The 19039-nt window shown below is 43.1% G+C and overlaps 1 protein-coding gene across 2 annotated transcripts in view; it reads left to right on the forward strand.

Annotated features, from left to right (window-relative positions):
• prps1b (phosphoribosyl pyrophosphate synthetase 1B) overlaps positions 1 to 16921 on the forward strand; it is a 33685-nt gene extending 16764 nt beyond the window's left edge. The window contains exons 2-7 of one of the 2 annotated variants that reach the window (XM_007891043.2): positions 2791 to 2974; positions 4041 to 4193; positions 4358 to 4482; positions 5103 to 5276; positions 5810 to 5969; positions 14852 to 16921. In XM_007891043.2, coding sequence (XP_007889234.1) covers positions 2791 to 2974; positions 4041 to 4193; positions 4358 to 4482; positions 5103 to 5276; positions 5810 to 5969; positions 14852 to 14944 — 889 coding nt within the window. In that variant the 3' untranslated portion in view covers positions 14945 to 16921. The remainder of the gene's footprint in view (positions 1 to 2790; positions 2975 to 4040; positions 4194 to 4357; positions 4483 to 5102; positions 5277 to 5809; positions 5970 to 14851) is intronic. The other variant, XM_007891044.2, reaches the window with a different exon arrangement.
• The last annotated feature ends 2118 nt before the right edge of the window (positions 16922 to 19039 follow it).

The raw sequence follows: 19039 nt of genomic DNA on the forward strand, positions 1-19039 counted from the left end.
AGAAAATTACAGGCACTCCGCACGAGTGTGTGCACGCGCTACTAGTTGTTTACATGAGTTGGGACTGCAGTTAGTTAGTTGCCACATAAACTGATTAGCACTTGGGTTTTGGACCCTTTTGAACTTGTTTACAAAGTGATTTCCAGAGTTTATTCAGCAGCTTCACGGCTCTTGTCCTGAAGTTTCAGGTTAGATACAGCTGGCTTGCTGGTTACTAGCAGAATGACGCTTTTCCAACATTGCATTCATCTACTTGGTTGGACAAAGGTTCATTCCAGCAGCATGTGGAATGAACAGAATAGGACTGTTTCAATGATAGACAAAACCAATACTTGAGTTTGTTCAATTAACCTTATGGAGGCCAGATTGCTTGTGCATAAGGTTTTTTTATAGACACTGTTATTATGTGCAAGTCTCGTATTCTTATGGTCGCCAGACTGCAAGCACATGAGTTCTTAGTTAAAAAGCATCCAAGAATTGTTAATTTCTTCAGGTTGTGTCACGTGTGTGCACAGTGATCTGATCAATATTCTCAATCTCTCTTGCAAACAGCAACAATTTTCAGTACATAGCAACTTTCACATTGGCAGGTGTCTTAAAGCGCTTCAACAACAACAAAATTATAGTTATATAGCGCCTTTCACGTCGGGTGGGTGTCCCAAGGAGCTGGACAGACAAAGTTACGGTCCCGAGCGTGGGGGAGGGTGGAGGGCACACAGCTGACAGGAGGCTTGAGCTGGGGAGCGGGAGCAAGAGAGACAGGGACGAGCTGAGGGGATGGGTGAAGATGGCCAAAAGTACATATGAAATAAATAGATCTTAAGACAAGTCTCAACAACAAGGAGTGAGAAACTATAGGATGGAATTCCAGAGAGGGGCGCAGTCGAAGAGAAAGGTCTTCAGCAGAGATCTGAAAATAGGAAGAGAGGAAGCAAAGGGAGTGAGGAAGGGAGTTCCAGAGCCTCGGGGCGTAGTGGCTGAAGTCACGGCTGCTGAGGGTGGAATGGACGATTCAGGGGACAAGGAGGAGGCCAGACCCGGAGGAACAAAGGCAGTGGGCATTGCTTTAAGGAGAGAGGAGGTCAGAGAGGTGGGGGGGTGGGTGCAGAGAAGTGGAGGGATTTGAAGACAAAGGTGAGGATCTTGAAGTCAATCCTTTCTTGGACAGGCAGCCAATGCAGTCTGGCAAGGATTAGGGTAATTGGGGAGCGGAGTTTGGTGCGGGTGAGAACGCGGGCGGCAGAGTTTTGAATAATCTGGATTTTATGGATGGTAGTGGAGGGGTGGCCAGCGAGGAGGGCGTTAGAATAGTCCAGCCGGGGAGGTCAGGGAGGTGAGAATCGTGAAATTTTAGACGTTGACGAGAGCCAAAGAGTATGGCTTCTATCTTGTCAACGTTCAGCTGAAGGAAATTTGCGCTCATCCAGCCCCTGAGATCTGACAGGCAGCTGACAGAATACCAAGGGACTGGGGGTCACAAAGAGAGGTGGAAAAATAGAGTTGGGTGTCATCTACATATGTGTGGAAATATACCCCATGTCTACGGAGACATCCCCAAGAGGGAGCATGTAGATCAGAAAGAGGAGAGGGCCATGGATGGATCCTTGGGGTTACCCGCAGGTAACCGGGTGAGAGCGGGAGGAGAAGCCGTTTGTGCAGATGTCCAGGTGTGCAGCTCATCCAGGACCTGATGTCTGACAGCAGTCTGTCAAATGCCAGTGTTCCTGGGGCCAAGGAATAAAGGCAGAAAGATGCATGTGGAAGTGAGCCCCATACCAGCAGGTTGTTCGCCAGGAACTCTTCTCCTTTTCGGTCATTGTGTAGATGAGGAAAAGCAGAGGAAGGAGGATAGAGCTCTGAGGAATACAGCAGTTGTCCATGTCAGGAGGAGAAGCTGTATTAGAGGAGATGTGAAGATGCTGGCACAAGGAACTTATAAAACCAGGAAAATGCTGAGCCTTGCTACATTAAAGAACATCATTAAGCATCATTAATGCTATTTTGCTTACTCCTGAGATTGTCACTGACGCAGGAAGGCTAAAGCCAGAGTTATCCACTAGGCTAAGGCTTAATTTGTGTAAACTAGTGGGAGTGGATTGAGCATTTCAGTAATATGTTAAGGAGAATACCATGAACTGAAAAGTCAAACTCTGAGGTGGGGAAATTGCAGTCTGCTGGTTGCTGCACTAATTTTCACCAGCTTCTCTTTAGTAAAAGTTTAATTTTTTTTATTAAGCATCACATGCCTCAAAATATCAAATATAAAAACAGAAGTCGCTGGGAACACGCAGCAGGTCAGGCAACATCTATGGAGAGAGGGAAAATTACTTAATGTTTCAAGTCTATGACCTTTCGTCAGAACTGGGGGAAGTTGGAAGGGAGCAGATTATAAAGACAGGCAGAGAAAAGGGGTGGGGAAAGAAAAAGGAAACATTTAGGTAGAGGACAGAAGATGACGAGATCAGAGGTGTTGATGGTGCAAGACAAAAGAAGGCAATAGTGGGAGATTATAGACAGAAGATTGTGAATGGTTGAAATGTCACTCTGGTTCCAACATGAAATGTTGACAAGTAGTCAACCTATCTCATTGAATGTTTTTTGTACCATTTCCATTTCTCACCTTTCAGATTGTCCAATATTGGTGTCAGTCACCCCTTCACCCACCTACTTGTAAAGTGCTAACCTTTGTATTCTTAAAATTACAAGTTGATTGAAGTGTGTTTCTCACTTCTTATTTCTCTTCTGGCTCGCTTTTCCTTCCCTGACCCCTCCCCACCCCACCCCAAAAAGTGTGGAGATTGGAGAGAGCGTTCGAGGTGAAGATGTTTACATTGTACAGAGCGGTTGTGGCGAAATCAATGACAATCTGATGGAGCTGCTCATCATGATCAACGCATGCAAGATCGCCTCTGCCTGCCGGGTCACAGCCGTCATCCCATGCTTCCCTTATGCTAGGCAAGACAAGAAAGATAAGGTAGGATTAATCTTCTGCATTGCACTGAACTGGGCAGACAGTAGCATGACTGTTGAGTTCAGTTCAGCCGAAGGCCCTTTTTGTGATCCTGTTAATGTGTTTTATGTGTGATGTCCGTCTTCAAGGACCTATTAATATTTTCTGAAAACTGTACTCTGATGAATGTATTGTTCCAATAGTTCACATGAAAGAGTTGTACGGTAGCTAGAAAATTGTGTGGCCATTACCAATTGTACCTAAAGGCACAACTGGCCTCGGACCAAATCTGTTCTAATGTAATGATGTTCTGTAAAACTCCCAACTATGTAAATCACTTCAAAGACCACTGCAACTCTTTACAAAGTCATTGCGAATAATTCATTCACCAGCATCAACAAAGCCATGAGTTCTGATAATGCTGCTTTGTTTCAGAAATTTTGCTTTGATTTTTTTGGCACTTTAACACTTAGCTTCCAACAGTTATTTACTTTTAATTATGAGATGTTACTATTTACAGAGCTACATTTCTCATTTTGCCTTTGATAATTTTGAGAAAATCATCTTAGCTACTGCTGCCTGTCCAACATGTGTTTGCTTCGCGGATTCAATGCAAAGATTATTATTATCGTATTTGTGTCGCTTGTCTAATAAAGATAGAATGTTGTTGGAGATTCTTTGGGTTGCTTTTACGTTGATTTGGCTGCACTTGCTGTTCCTAGTCAGTGTTTGTTCCATCATTATGCACTGATTCTTGTTGTTGTTAAATTGAGTTTCTGATTGATTGATTTCTTCTGCAGCAACCTAATCCTTTCACATTTTTGGCCAGGACTTCAGTAACAGTGGGCCATCTTATCACTGTAATACTGCTAGTAGTGCCATTTCAGCAGCCAAGCAAGAAAGCACAGCCAAGTGTTTCAAATCCTGCATATGTCTCCATTAGAAAATCTTGCTATGAAAATCCTGGTGATGGCATTGCTGTAATTCATGAATCTTTGGTTGAACCTTTGATGCACTAACTGGCAAATGTTTTCAAGGAGCACTACAAGAGGCAAATATTAATAAAAAGCTTCCTCTTCCCGTCTTTTAGCAAACTACAGCTATTTCCAGGGATGTTTTAATGCCGTCTTGGTCTTATTCTCAGAGTCGAGCCCCGATTTCAGCAAAACTGGTTGCCAACATGTTGTCTGTGGCTGGGGCAGACCATATCATTACGATGGACCTCCACGCTTCTCAGATACAGGTAAGCTGCTCTTCTTTCCTGCAAGAAACACAAGTAAGAGTGAAGTCCTCATCGGTTCAGTGTGTTGATTCCAATGTAACTCGTCAGTTTTCTTGTGGTCTTGTAGTATGGTGAACTACTTTTTTACGAGTCAATAGCATGACCTCTCTTGCTCTTTCTGGCAGGGTTTTTTTGATATTCCAGTGGACAATCTGTATGCTGAACCCGCAGTACTCAAGTGGATTAGAGAGAATATTCTAGAATGGAAAAACTGCACCATAGTCTCTCCTGATGCCGGTGGAGCTAAAAGGTAGGTATAGGGTGGATTGGGGGAAACCAGCTGTGGGACGTTGTTACCTTTGCATTTATATAGAATCCTTCACGCAGGGCAGCTTCCCAGAGCGGTTGGATACCCACCAAACCAGTCCATGTAATCAGGGGAGTTTGCGGTGTTGGGGGGTTCACTTTTCAGTGAGGTAGTTTGGCTCTTGATTTTGAGTTCACTGCAGAGAGGTGAGATTGCAATCTTGTCTGTCTCCCTGGGTGGATAATTTCAAATCATGGATTTGGATAATTTCAGCCCAGTTGCCAAAGGAACGTTGTTCAATAACATCAAGGATCTGTGATGAATTTGCACAAATTGGGTCACGCACTGTGGCCGTGGGACCTCTCTCTTCAAGTATTGCTATAAGAGTCTTAAAGTCCGTCTGAACAGACACGCAGGTGTTCACTGTCGAGGCAAAAAGTAATTTCATAATGAATTGAAATGAGCAGAACAATGCCAGAGATTTATTTATGGTCAATCTTTGTTATTTTTGAATATTACATAAGGTCCTTTTTGATGTTTTTCTCTTGTCAAAAACAACTCAAAGTAACTCCACTTCCATTCTCCTCCCTCACCGCCACTACCAATGTCTTTTCCATTTTCAGAGTTACATCTATAGCTGATCGGCTTAACGTGGATTTTGCTCTGATCCATAAGGAGCGCAAAAAAGCAAACGAGGTTGACCGAATGGTCCTAGTCGGCGATGTGAAAGACAGAGTGGCTATCTTGGTGGACGACATGGCGGATACCTGCGGCACAATTTGCCACGCTGCAGACAAGTGAGTCCAGCTGACCTTCAGTACTGGAGGAAGGACTGTCGAGCAGTCGGCAGCAAAAAATAATAATAATCCTTGCAGTTGACGTAACCCCTAACACATTGAGACGTCTCAAAGTGCTTCACAGAATATACTGTAAAGTGAATTGATTATATTTTGTGGGCAAAACACAGCAGCTAGTTGCGCACGTCAGAGTCCCACAAACAACCGTGGATTGATTCATCACATTTGTTTTAATTTGAAGAGATTATTCCCCCAGGAAAGCGATCCTCCAATCGACTAACAACTGGGTTCCTACCTATTGCTAGGTAAACCGAGGCATGTGGGGTAAGGAAACGTGCCTAAGGTTTTGCAATGCCAGGAATCAAACCCAAGTTCTCTCGCTTGCAAGGCAAGGGGTCTAAGAAAGGGTAGCATCCCAGAGCGCTTAATACAGCGGAGGTCTGTAAAATTCAATGAATTGGTGGATTTGTTCCATTTTTTAAAAAAAAAACTATGGGAGGACTTTTTTTTATTTAATTTTCTGAACACCACAGGCTGCTGTCTGCTGGAGCTACTAAAGTGTACGCTATACTCACGCACGGAATCTTCTCTGGCCCTGCTATCTCTCGTATCAACAACGCCTGCTTTGAAGCTGTGGTCGTCACCAATACAATACCCCAAGAGGACAAAATGAAACACTGTCCTAAAATACAGGTACATGGGGAATGGTGTGTTTAAGATGGGGGAACTGTATAGCCCAGTAAAAGGGGGAAATATTTAGATATCTAGGCCTAGAAATTGCTGTGAATCAAATGTAAGTAAAGGTGAATACTGTGCTCGCTTCACGGGGTATTGATTTTGAAGTGCCGTGACACCTCCAATAATGCAACTGTTAGAAGTACAGTAAAAATGGCATAATATCTTTATAAATCATATAATCGCCTAAGTCCTATCCAGTTTCCTGTCATAACCACTTAGATTTCTTTGTACTACTCGTATAATTGCCACTAATGACATTCTGAACATCTGTGATCAGGGCTCCCTCTGCCCCCTTGTCCTTCTCGATCTCTCTGCTGCCTTCAACTGTGGTCCACTCCGTTCTCATACATCGCATCTCCTCCTTACTTAACCTTTGTGGCTTTGCCCTTGCCTGGTTCAATTCCTATCTCTCTCACTGTCTCCATTTTGTTGCCTCTAACGGTTTCTCCTCCAGCCCCCGCACTGTCATGTCTGTTATCCTCCAGGGCTCTGTCCTTGGCCCTCTCCTCTTTAGTATCTACATGCTCCCCCTTGGTGACATCATCCTCAGACATGGGGTCAACTTCCATATGTATGCGGATGACACCCAACTCTATCTTTCTGCCTCCACCCTCAACTCCAGGATCATTGCTGTCCTGACAGACTGCCTGTCAGACATAAGTCCTGGATGAGGGCAAACTTCCTACAGTTTAATGTAAACAAGACTGAGGCCCTCCTGATTGGCTCGCGCCAGTGCCTCTGCACCTCAGGCTCTGGCAACATCAACCTCCATGGTTGCACACTACAACTCACCAATCCAGTCAGGAACCTGTGTGTCTTGTTCAACCCTTAGCTGTCTTTTATTCCCCACATCCAAGCCATGACCCGCTCTGCCTTCCCTCACCTCCGTAATATCGCCTGACTCCGCCACTACCTCACCCTCAGGCTGCTGAAACTTTTGTTCACGCCTTCATCACCTCCAGGCTCGACTATGCAAACGCCCGGTTTGTCGGCCTTCCCAACTCCTCCCTCCACAGGCTGCAGATAATCCAGAACTCTGCAGCCCGCGTCTTCTCCTGCACCAAACTCTGTGACCCCATCTCCCCCATTCTTGCCCGACTCCATTGGCTCCTTATCCTTCAGAGGATCCAGTTCAAAATCCTGGTCCTCAACTACAATGGTCTCGCCCCACCCTATTTCGGTGACCTCCTAACCGCCTACCAACCTGTCTGTTCCCTCCTATGGCCTGCTCCATGTCCCCGACCCACCCACCCCACCATTAGCGGGAGAGCCTTCAGCCACTCTGCCCACAACGTCTGGAACTCCATCCCCCAATCACTCCGCCTCGCCCCCTCCTTATCCTCCTTCAAGTCCCGCCTCAAGACCCCCCCTCTTCAACCATGCCATTGGTTACCCCCTTTCCCTTCCCCTCCCTTCTCCCCCAAGACCCCAGCTCGGGTCTGAAATGCCTGCCACTCGTACTTTGCTTAAGGCAAACCAAATAACAACAATAAGATTACATTTGTATAGCGCCTTTCACATCAGAAGGACGTCCCAAGGCACTGGACAGTGTACAGCATTTCAGACTGATACGACTTATGTGAGTGTTTACTATATAATAGAAACACTTAGAGATAGCCAACTGTTGGATACAGGCAGGAGATTATTACAATCTTATCGAATTAGAGCTGAGAATCTGGAATACAGTGAGCTACTGTACTCTATACTCTCAGCTAATAATATCTAATAAAAACCTAAAGTTTCTGCTTTCTTTTCCCCGAAAACCATTGTTTGTCTCACTTTGGTCCAACAGTTTACACTTACAGTTTACACTGGTATTTACATTGGCTGGGCTCCAGCAAATAGCTGAATAGTTGTAAATTGAATTTTAATCACACAGATTTAAAAAAAACTGCTTTGCTATTTATTGAATAGAACTCTATATATATATATATATATATATAATAGAACTAACTTCAAAACTTGAATTATATGGGCGTAAATGACTACTTTCATTCAAGTTGCTCATGTAGAACGTGCGATTCTAATACGTGATTACTGTTTGTAGTGAAGTCTTAATTTGTGGAATTCTCAAACTTGTGATTTCTGACTGTAAATTAAGCTTCCTAATTCTTTTGAGCAGTTACATTTCCATATAAGAGGTCCAATTTGATGGACCAGACGCCTCAAGAGGTGGTCACCCCACCCCATGCACCGAGGATTCCGATGGAAAATAACTGGATGACTGTCCGGCATGGTAGGAAGAGGGGACGGGCTAGGCAGAATGCCCCCAATAGTGTAGCACTCTCAAACCAGTACTCGGTACTGAACATTGAGAGTGTGGCTATCTCCAGGGAGCACAGTATAAACCAATTGGTGGAACAGGGGGACAGAGGTAACAGGAGTAATGCTGTTGTCATCAGGGATACAACAGTGAGAGGTATAGAGCAACGTTTTTGTAACAGAAAACGGGAGTCAAGAATGGTATGTTGCCTCCCTGGGGTGGCGATCTCTGGATTGCTCCCTGTGCCTCGGGCAAATAAGTACCAGAATGGCAGGATCAAGTATATGAATGCTTGGCTGGAGAAATGGTCCAGAAAAGAGGGCTTCAAGTTTCTGGATCATTGGGACCATTTCTGGGGCAGGTGGGACCTGTATCATATGGATGGGTTGCACCTAAACAGGGCTGGGGCGAATGTGCTTGCAGACAGGCTAACTAATGCTGTTGGGGAGGGTTTAAACTAGTTTTGAGGGGGGAAGGGAATGCAAAAAAGAAGAGCTAGAAAATGGAGAAATAAAACGGGGGAAGTGCAGAACAGGTCAAGTCGGTCTTGGAGTGCACGTGCCTAAGTGCACAGAGTTTAGCAAACAAGATTGGTGAGCTGCAGGCTCAAGTGGTCATAGGGGGATACGACGTAGTAGCAGTAACAAAAGCTTGGCTCAAGCAAGGACAGGAATGGGAGCTGAATATTCCTGGCGACAATGTATTCAGGAGAGATAGGGAAGGAAAAAAAGGAGGGGGTGTGGCAATGTTAGTCAAAGATACAGTTATAGCATGGAAAGGGTCAAGGTGCCAAAACAGAATCTATCTGGTTAGAGTTAAGGAATAAAAAAGGAGCTGTTACACTGGTAGGGGTATACTATAGACCACCAAATAATAATCCTTGCATTTGATATAGCGCTTTTCACGTCGGGAGGACGTCCCAAAGCGCTTCACAGAACACACTGTAAAGTGAATTGACTGTATATTTGTGGGCGAACGCAGCAGCCAATTGCGCACAGCAATGTCCCACAAACAGTCGTGGATTGAAAATGACCAATTTATTATTGTTTTTGGTTTTGGAGGGATTATTATTAGGCTCTGTGTGGAGTAAGGAAACTTGCCCAAGGTTTCGCCCTCTGCCTGGAATTGAACTCAGGTCTCTCGCTTGCAAAGCGAGTGCTCTAACCACTGAGGTACAGAACTCATAGTGGGAAGGAAATAGATGAGCAGATCTGCAAGCAGATCTCAGACAGATGCAAGGCCAATAGAGTTGTGATAATGGGGGACTTTTATCCCAATATAGACTGGCAAAACAACAGCGCAAAGGGCAAGGAGGGAGAAAGATTCCTAAAATGCATACAGGACAACTTTCTTGATAAGTACGTTTCCAGCCCAACGAGGAAGGAAACAGCGCTGGATCTAGTTCTGGGGAGTGAAGTAGAACAAGTGGAGCAAGTTTCAGTGGGAGAGCATCTGGGAAATAGTGATCATAACATTAGATTCAAAGTGCATATGGAAAGAGACAAGGAACCGTCTAAGGTGAAGATACTCAACTGAAAGAGAGCAAATTTCAGTGAGTTAAAAAGGGACCGAGCCAAGGTGGACTGGAAAGAAAGATTGGCAGGTAAAACAACCAAAGAGCAGTGGAAAGTCTTCAAGTATGAGATAGCTCGGGGACAGAATAAATACATTCCCACAAAAGGGAAAAGTAGGGCTTCCAAACCTCCCTGGATGATGAAGGTAATTGTATCTAAAATGAAGCAGAAAAAGGAGGCGTATGTCAAACCCAAGATACAGAAGACAACCAAATCGAATATAGGAAGTGCAGAAGAGGTTTGAAAAAGGAAATAAGAGGGGCAAAAAGATTATACGAAGAAAGGTTAGCGGGTAACATTAAAAGGAATCCTAAAATGTTTTACAAACGTATCAAGGAAAAAAGGTTAGTCAAAGGTAGGGTGGGGCCAATTAAGGACGAAGGCGGAAATCTTATTGTGGAGGCAGAGGGCATGGCTGATGTGCTGAATGAGTACTTTGCATCTGTTTTCACAAAAGAAGTGGATGCACCAAATGCCACAGTATCGGAGGAGAGGGAGAGGAAATGGATAGGATAAGTATAAACAAAGCGCAAGTACTGAAACGGTTGACTGGGCTGAAGGTGATAAGTCGCCCGGTCCGGACGGGATGCAGCCGAGGTTACTATGGGAGGGACGGGTACAAATAGCGGAGGCTTTCGGCTACAATTTTTCAATTTTCGTTGGACACAGGAGTGGTGCCAGAGGACTGGAGAGTGGCCAATGTGACTCCCCTGTACAAAAAGGGACAGAAGTACAAACCTGGGAACTGCAGGCCAGTCAGTCTAACATCAGTAGTGGGGAAACTCCTGGAGACTATAATCCGGGACAGAATAAATCTTCATTTAGAAGAATATGGGTTAATTAGGGACAGTCAGCACGGATTTGTTGAAGGCAAATCTTGTCTTAACAAATCTAATAGAATTTTTCGATGAGGTAACGGAGAGGGTGGATAAAGGTAGTGCAGTTGATGTCGTTTACATGAACTTTCAAAAGGCATTTGACAAAGTGCCACATGAAAGACTTGTAAGAAAGATAGAAGCCCGTGGTATAAAAGGGACAGTGGCAGCGAATCCAGAATTGACTGGGAGACAGAAAGCAGAGATTTGTGGTGAACGGCTGCTTTTCTGACTGGAGGGAAGTGTACAGTGGCGTCCCCCAGGGATCGGTATTAGGACCACTGCTCTTCTTAATATACATAAATGATCTGGACTTGGGTATAGCAAGTACCATTTCCAAGTTTGCGGACGACACAAAGTTAGATGGGGTGGTAAACAGTGAGAAGGATAGGAGCCGACTGCAGAAGACATAGACAGAATGGTAAAATGAGCAGACACATGGCAGATCAGTTTCAATGTAGAGAAATGCGAAGTAATGCATTTTGGTAGAAAGAAAGAGGGGAGACAATATAGGCTGGTAATACAATCTTAAGGGGGGTAAAAGAACAGAGAGACCTAGGGGTGCAGGTGAATGAATCCTTGAAGGTGGCAGGACAGGTAGATAAGGCTGTAAAAAGGGCAAATGGGATTCTAGACGTTATAAATAGGGGCATAGAGTACAAGAGTCAGGAGGTTATTATTAACCTATATAAAACACTGGTTAGGCCTCAGTTAGAATACTGCGCCCAGTTCTGGGCACCACACTATAGGAAGGATGTTAAGGCATTGGAAAGGGTACAGAGGAGATTTACGAGGATGGTACCAGGAATGAGGGACGGTGATGATGAGGAAAGGCTAAGAGAGGTGAGGATTATTCTCATTGGAGCAGAGAAGTGGGATTGACATTTATTGTTCTATTCAAAGAGCCGCACAGACTCGATGGGACGAATGGCCTCTTTTTGTGCTGTACAATTCTATGATTCTATGATAACCATCTTAGTGTATCCACTTCTTTGGTTTGGAAAACGATATTTTACTGTATAATTGACAGAACTGGCCGATTTATTTTATTGCTGAAATTGTTATCTTCACAAACAAACTCGGGGGCTGTGTCAGTTCGAAGCTGCTATATAGCTAGGTGAGAGAGAGTGTGAGTCTATTGATACCTCTGCGCTCCAAGACACTATCCTATATGAATGGCACTATATAAATGCAAGTTAGCAGTGTGACTTTCTCGAAGGAATGTGAATTCAATTGTAATTGGGGGTCGAACTCAAAGGAGGGCACACATGTGAAGCATTGTTGCTTTCTCCTATTCCATCCTTTCAGTCTGTATTTACTCCATATTTGTTCCTGATTAGTAGCATTCTGAGAGTAAATGACACAAGTCAGCCATGTAAGGAAGGCTATATTTTACCTATATTTATCCATGCTCCAAAATGTTACATGTCTTCCAAAACACAAGGTACTAAAGCTTTTCAGGCAGAATGTAAAGTGACTGCAGATTTCTAGCTGAGCCCTGCATTGATGGTTTTTGAGAGGAGACTGGAATAAATTTGACTGTGTTTTTTGACTTGCTTTGACAGTTGACTGTCAACCGTGACTATAGCTGGCATCCTTTATTATGTGTGATTTAGACTCCTCTTGAAATTCACTATTTTGAAATTTCTTCTGGAATACTGCATAAATTAGCTTTAATATATTGACTTTTGATCATTTTGGAACCTGTCTATCTGTGACTCCCGTTTCTAAACTCGACATACCACACGGGATTTTGTGTAAACGTGTATACATCTTCTTCCCATTTTTAGTGTTAGTGAGATTGTTGCCTAGGGAAGCAGAAAGTGGCGATTCTTTCAAACAAAAATTAGAAAGGTTTCTTTTAAGAAATAATATCATAGGATACAGTATATAGTTTGGGGCATGACACATGCATGTGACTGCCAGGATGATGAAAGGCAAACTGGGTGGACTTTGGTCTTCTTTCGTCTAGTAATTCGTATGTTCTTTTTTCATTTGAAACTGGTAACTTTATATTTAGTTTCTCCCTAACCTCTGAAACTCCCTGCCTCAATCCCTCCGCCTCACACTTTCCTTAAATCCCATTGTCTCGTTTACCGCACCTATGGTCACCTCTCCCTTCTCCCTTGCTTGGCGTCCAACCGAGCCAGCCACTGTGCAGCGCTCTGACACGCTATTCTGTGTGAAGAGTACGGTATAATTGCAAGTTGTTGTCATCTTCTGTTCTTTTTAGTTTCCTATTTATTTTACACTTCATTCCTTTATATTCTGTGCAGTACAAATAGTGTCATCTTAAGTAATTTATTGATGAAACTATTATAACTGGAAAATTCGTAAGTGGTGAGATTGTTAATATTTTCGCCTTCTTACATAAGAGACTGAGAAACGTACTATGAGTTGGCCATCTCAAAGTGCTTCCCACAGTTGACTCAGAGTCAGTGCTGCGCGGGTGGGAGGGAATCAAAATGGTGTTAAGGAAGTGGGAAGGGAGAGGGAGAAATAGAGGGAAGGGGTGGCATGCAGTCCACTATCAACAGGCAAGTCTTTAGGCACTTCACGCCACCCTCTTGATCTCTCTTCCGACGTCCCTGATCTCTTTTCCCTCTCAGTGTTCACCGCCCCTCCCACTGACAGATCTCTGACTGCACTTTTGGCCTCTTCCTCCCCTCCCAGCTCGGGCTCCCACTGACCTTTAAGGTGTTGCGAGATGTGCTCCTGATGTAAAAGGCTCAAGATGATTATAAATTGCTGTTGAGATTACACGCAGGACCATGACTTGGTTCTGAAGCTGAATCAGCAGTCTATGTAAAAGCCAGCTCACAGCGATTCAGATTCCAGCTCACGCAGCAAATAGCTTTGGCACGTGTGCTAAGCCAGAACGATTAGTCGAAGGGATTGATCTGTAGCAAACCCACTCTACAACATTAGTCTGTTAGCACTCCATTTAATGTCTTGTTTATGTGTTCTGGTTTTGTTTAAATACTGTGAGCGGTTCTCATGTGGTGCCAGCACCACATGGGTTCAGATGGATAATTACAAGTTCAGCACAAGAGGCTTGTAAAATACAGTAGTTACAAGCTGGGGATGGGTATTTAATTGGGGTTTACATATTACCAAAGTGAGTCTTGATTCCTTGGGTTGATTCTGAAAGTATTCATCTACATATTAGGAGTAGAAGTTGCAGCACAGAGAAGCAACTCCTGCAGCTCAACCGCTGAATGTACTGAAGTGTCTTGATGCAATCTGGTGGCGAAAATGGAGTACTACAAGACCGTTGTTGTGAGAGTATTAACAATGCTAAGTGAAAACCATCAATCAATGCCAAGAGGAGAAAAAGAGAAATCAATATCCAGCATGTCAGATTTCATTGAGTTTGAAGCCTCTGAGTATTTTAAGAAAGCTTGCACTTTTTTATAGCACCTTATCCAGTCTTGTCCTGATTAGCTCACTTGCAGTATAATAATAATATAATGTAGTTTGATATAGTGCCTTATCAAATCTTTGAGACGTCTCAAAGAACTTCACAGGACATACTATGAAATGGATTGACTGTATTTTGTATGCAAAACGCTGCAGACAGTTTGCACACAACAATGTCCCACAATAGCCACGGAGTGAGTGATCATTTTTATTTGGGGGATTGTTGGCCAGGACATCAGCAGAAAGCCTCTTTTCGAATAGTGCCACGGGATATTTAATGTCAAACCTGAATACAGGGCCTCGGTTTACCGTCTCTCCAAAGGACAGCACCTCTGACAATACAGGGCACCCACAATGTCAGTATGTCGACGTGGGGCTTGAAATCACAACCTCACTTGGAGATGAGAGTGCTACCACTGCCCCAGGCTGACATACGTTCTTAAGGGTTAAAAAGAAATCAAAATTAGCCAGTCAGTGCACCACAGAAGGAAACTTTGCTCAAAGTCATCTTCACAGAGATGTCAGTCGTCTGATTTTGCTCATCCAGTCGCTCCCACATCAGATGTCGTTTCAGTTTATAAGTGGGTTAAGTTTTAGTTGATGTAATATTTTGGTATCCAGTGCTGTTCCTAGCAGGACTTAAAGTTAAATTCTGATCGCTCTACACAATGCAAATCTAACTCTTGTTTTATTTTCTTCCTTTAGGTGATCGACATCTCCATGATCCTTGCGGAGGCGATCCGCAGAACACACAACGGCGAATCCGTGTCCTATCTGTTCAGTCACGTACCTTTGTAACGTCTGGAATTTCTCCTGCTTCAGCTTGGGATTGTCTACCAAAATCCTCTTCCTTCCACCTCTGATACAAAGGACTCCTTGCCACCCACTGCCTCAAAATCTGGTCAACTTCTATCTGATCTGTCAGGACAGACATTTTGGATGGACATTTATCATTGTATTGGGTGTTTACAATTTAAAAAAGTGGTTGTATATTGCAAGTGGAAACGTGTATATGGTAATTAGATGTAACCTCTATAATGTATGTTACACAGCCCTCCATACAGAAGGGAAACCTAGTTATTGCTTTATAAGATTGTGTGTATTCTGACTTCTTCTCTGGGTTCCAATATTACTGCACACCTGTTTTTCTCCAGCTTTACAGAAGGACTTCACAGTGTAAAATTGCCACCGTTTTACATTGGCAGAATTTGTTAGAATTGTTGTTAGAATTTGCTGCATTCCCAGGAAAATCAGTGGTTAAGTTGAAATAACACAAATTTGAGCTATTCAAATCCAGTCAATATTTCATTTCTCTTGACTTAACTTTTATTTTTGCCTTGCGTGTATTTTATGAGCCATTAATTCTGTCCTCATTCAGTTTGAGTTACGATGTAGAAAGATATGGTCATGCATTGTGCAAACAAAGGGTTTGATCTACCAATTGCTTACAAATAGTCTCGCAAAAGAATTGCAGTTTTATATTTTTTCTTCGCTTTACAGGTGCCACTGTGCCACTGGTGGCAAAATCATTTGAAGTCTTGCTCTGGCTTGGGCCTAGGTTTTATGCGCATTCAGGAAAGTTAAGTGTTTTGGAAATACGTAAAGTGAGGCAAAGAGAACAGAATAGTAGATTCAGCAGCCCTGGTAATGGGGAATACTTCTTGTACCGCCTTAGGCAGTAACATTTACAAGCAAGAAGCTGAACATAGGTGTGGTTTTTGAAATTCGCTGACCCAAGGGTTGTACAGTACTAAAGTCATGCCTTTTTTGTTTCTCGTAATGTTTTTTTGTTTCTTGCAATGTTTTATGTAGAAGTATCGTGTAGCATAATCATGCTACTAAACGCTACTTGATTTGGGTCGTATGTGGGCTTGTGTTCTTCAAGTCCAACTCTCCTCAGTATATAGAAGCTTAGAGCTTTGAAGATCCAATCTCTGTTGATATTACTGCTTGTACTCCTGTGGCCAGCGTTGACCTGAGTTTTCAGGACCCAGTTGAGCTGTGGAGTGTAAAGTGGCTAACCTGTTCTCTGTGAATTTCACACGGATACAGCATAACATTCAAACAGCATAACATGCAACCTGGTTCTTTTGGCAAGTGGATTAAATTGCTGACGTCGCAGGCACAGGGTTTGGGTTCAGATACGTGCAGACGCATTGGGACCCTATCATACCCTACCACACTCAACCTGACACTTAGACACTGGCCTCTTAAGTTATTGGCACTCATTTTGCAGATTCTCTTAGAATCGCTGGGGCTTTATAAGCTTCAATCTGAAGCTAGTGTGGTACAGGATGTGGCTTTTGATAGGTCGACAGTTGTACACAAATTAAAAATTAATTCCCCAAATTTTTTTTCCGACAACTTGGTAGGACATGTAGACATCTATAATGTAAGCTGTCTACATTGTTCGCTTGTAGCTGCTGTGCACAAATAGCTGCCAGAAAGGAGTAAGTTGAGTGTTGAGAGGGAGAAGAGGTCCTTTTTTTCATGTAGAAATAATTATGTTCTATTGCTCATATTACTGATCACAAAAACATTCACATGCAATTTTTAAGCCTGTCCGGATGAAACTGGTGGTGAGCCTTGTGTTTTGTGTGTATGTGTAACGAGGAAAGCAATTTCTACACATTATGAAGTGGTAATCCTACTTTGAAAGGAAAAGTATCATTGTCCAGAACCGTTTTCGTTTTGTTTCTACAGAAGGAAAAACTGGAGGTTTTTACGTTTTGTTTTAAATTCACTCGCTACAATAAACAGAGCTGTGAAAATGTCTGTGTGTTTTTGCTGTTCTGTTATACACTGTACAAGTCTTTCCCTTTTTACAGTTTGTACTGAATATCGGTCATAAACCACACAGTTGGGGAAGCAGACCTGCGCACTCGTACACAGTTCAAACAGACTCCTAAGGTGCAGGAGAGCAACAAGGTGTCAGCCAGGCTCAGTTGATCACACTGCAGCCTCCTGAGTCACAGGGTTGTGGATTCAAGTCCCACACCAGGACTCTGAGCTCGTAATCAATAGAATCATAGAAGCGTACAGTGCAAAAAGAGGCCATTCGGCCCATCGAGTCTGTGCGGCTCTTTGAATAGAGCAATTAATGTCAATCCCACTCCCCAGCCCTTTTCCCCATAATCCTGCAAACCCGTCCTCCTCAAATACCCGTCCACCGCGTTTTTAAAAGTAGTTATCGAATTGGTCTCGACCGTCCTTTCAGGCAATGCGTTCCAGATTCGAACAACTCGCTGCGTGAAAACATTTCTTCTCACCTCTCCCCTCGGCTTCTTTTAGAGACTATTTTGAATCTGTGACCTCGAGTTACCGACACTCCCACCAGTGGGAACAGTTTTTCCCTTTCCATCCTATCGAATCCCCTCATGATTTTGAAGACCTCTATTAGGTCCTCGTAACCTTCTCTGCTCCAATGAGAATAATCCTCACCTCTCCAGCCTTTCCTCATAATCAAGGTCCCTCATTCCTGGTACCATCCTCGTAAATCTCCTCTATACCCTTTCCAATGCCTTAACATCCTTCCTATCAAATTGAGGTCTCGTCAACCTGTTCAGGTGACTTTATATCTCATGACTTTTTATACCCTGGTACCATTCGAAAAGAGAAGGAAGTTTTTCCCTCCCATTTCCTGACCTAATAGTTACTTAGATAAATATTTGTTCGTTCACTTGTGGAGTGTGCTGTCACTTTCACGGAAATAAGAGTCACTACACTTTACAGGAAAAAATACTGTTGCTACATTATCCAGAAAAAAAACAAGTTTTTTGAGATGTTTCAACAATTATGAGCTACTGTATCAAATACAAAGATTATTTACAGTTGAATATTTTAATTTCATTATAAAATATAACAAACTTTTTTTATTGATTTCACCAACCAAATTTAAAGTATTGGTGTAATTCTTTGTCTAAGTGTTTGTGGGACACTGCTGTGCACAATTGACACACCACATAACGATTGGCATTTATATAGGGCTCTTCACACGGGATAGTGTCTCGGGTACTGTATCGCCAAAGACTATTTAAATGTAGAATAAAGTGTTGGTGAACTCATGGTCACGTAATGATCAGCATCTTTGATACCTTCGATATGAACTAAACTTTTGTTCTCAGACTATACCAAGAGATGTAAAATACAAAGGAGAAAGTTGCCTATTGCCTTGGTTCTGGTAACTGCGTTTCTAATAATAATCCTTTTATTTGATATGATATACCGTCTTATCACATTGTTGAGATGACTCACAGAATGTACTGTAAAGTGAATTGACTGAATTTTCCTTGATACAACTACTTGCAAATATAGAGCACTCTTCATAAGGGGCCATGTCTCGGAGCGCTTTATAACCGCAGAACAAGAGAGAAAATTCAATGCTGATTTTCAGGCAAAGACCAAGATGACGTGTGACTACTTTGTAAGGGAGAAACTTCCTTCTCCTTTCTGAATAGCGCTATGGTATCTTTATCGTCCACTGAACAGGCAGCCAGGACCTCGGTTTAACATCTCATCTAAAGGATGGAAAGGAGAAAGCATCTCAGTTCCCATTTATTTAATCTGAGTACGTAACATCCACCATTACAACAACAACAACAACATGCATTTATATAGGGCCCCTTCACGAGTGGTAGCATTCTGGAGTGCTTCACAATGACGGAGTCTGACAACAAGGAGGAGGCAGGTGACCATAAGCACCATCAAAAAGGGAAGTTCTTTAGGCGGGATTTGAAGGTGGGGAGGGAGGGAGTAAGGTGGAGGGATCGAGGGAGAGAGTTCCAGAGTTTCGGGGCGTAGTTACACATTGCTAGTTAGAGGCAGGTCTCTGACAGGTTCATGAAACCACTGAGCTGTGTGTAAAAATCAGTCTAATTTGTCAAAATTTGCATT

The sequence above is a fragment of the Callorhinchus milii genome, unplaced genomic scaffold, assembly GCF_018977255.1.
Source record: "Callorhinchus milii isolate IMCB2004 unplaced genomic scaffold, IMCB_Cmil_1.0 Scaffold15, whole genome shotgun sequence".
Classification (NCBI taxonomy): Eukaryota; Metazoa; Chordata; class Chondrichthyes; order Chimaeriformes; family Callorhinchidae; genus Callorhinchus; species Callorhinchus milii.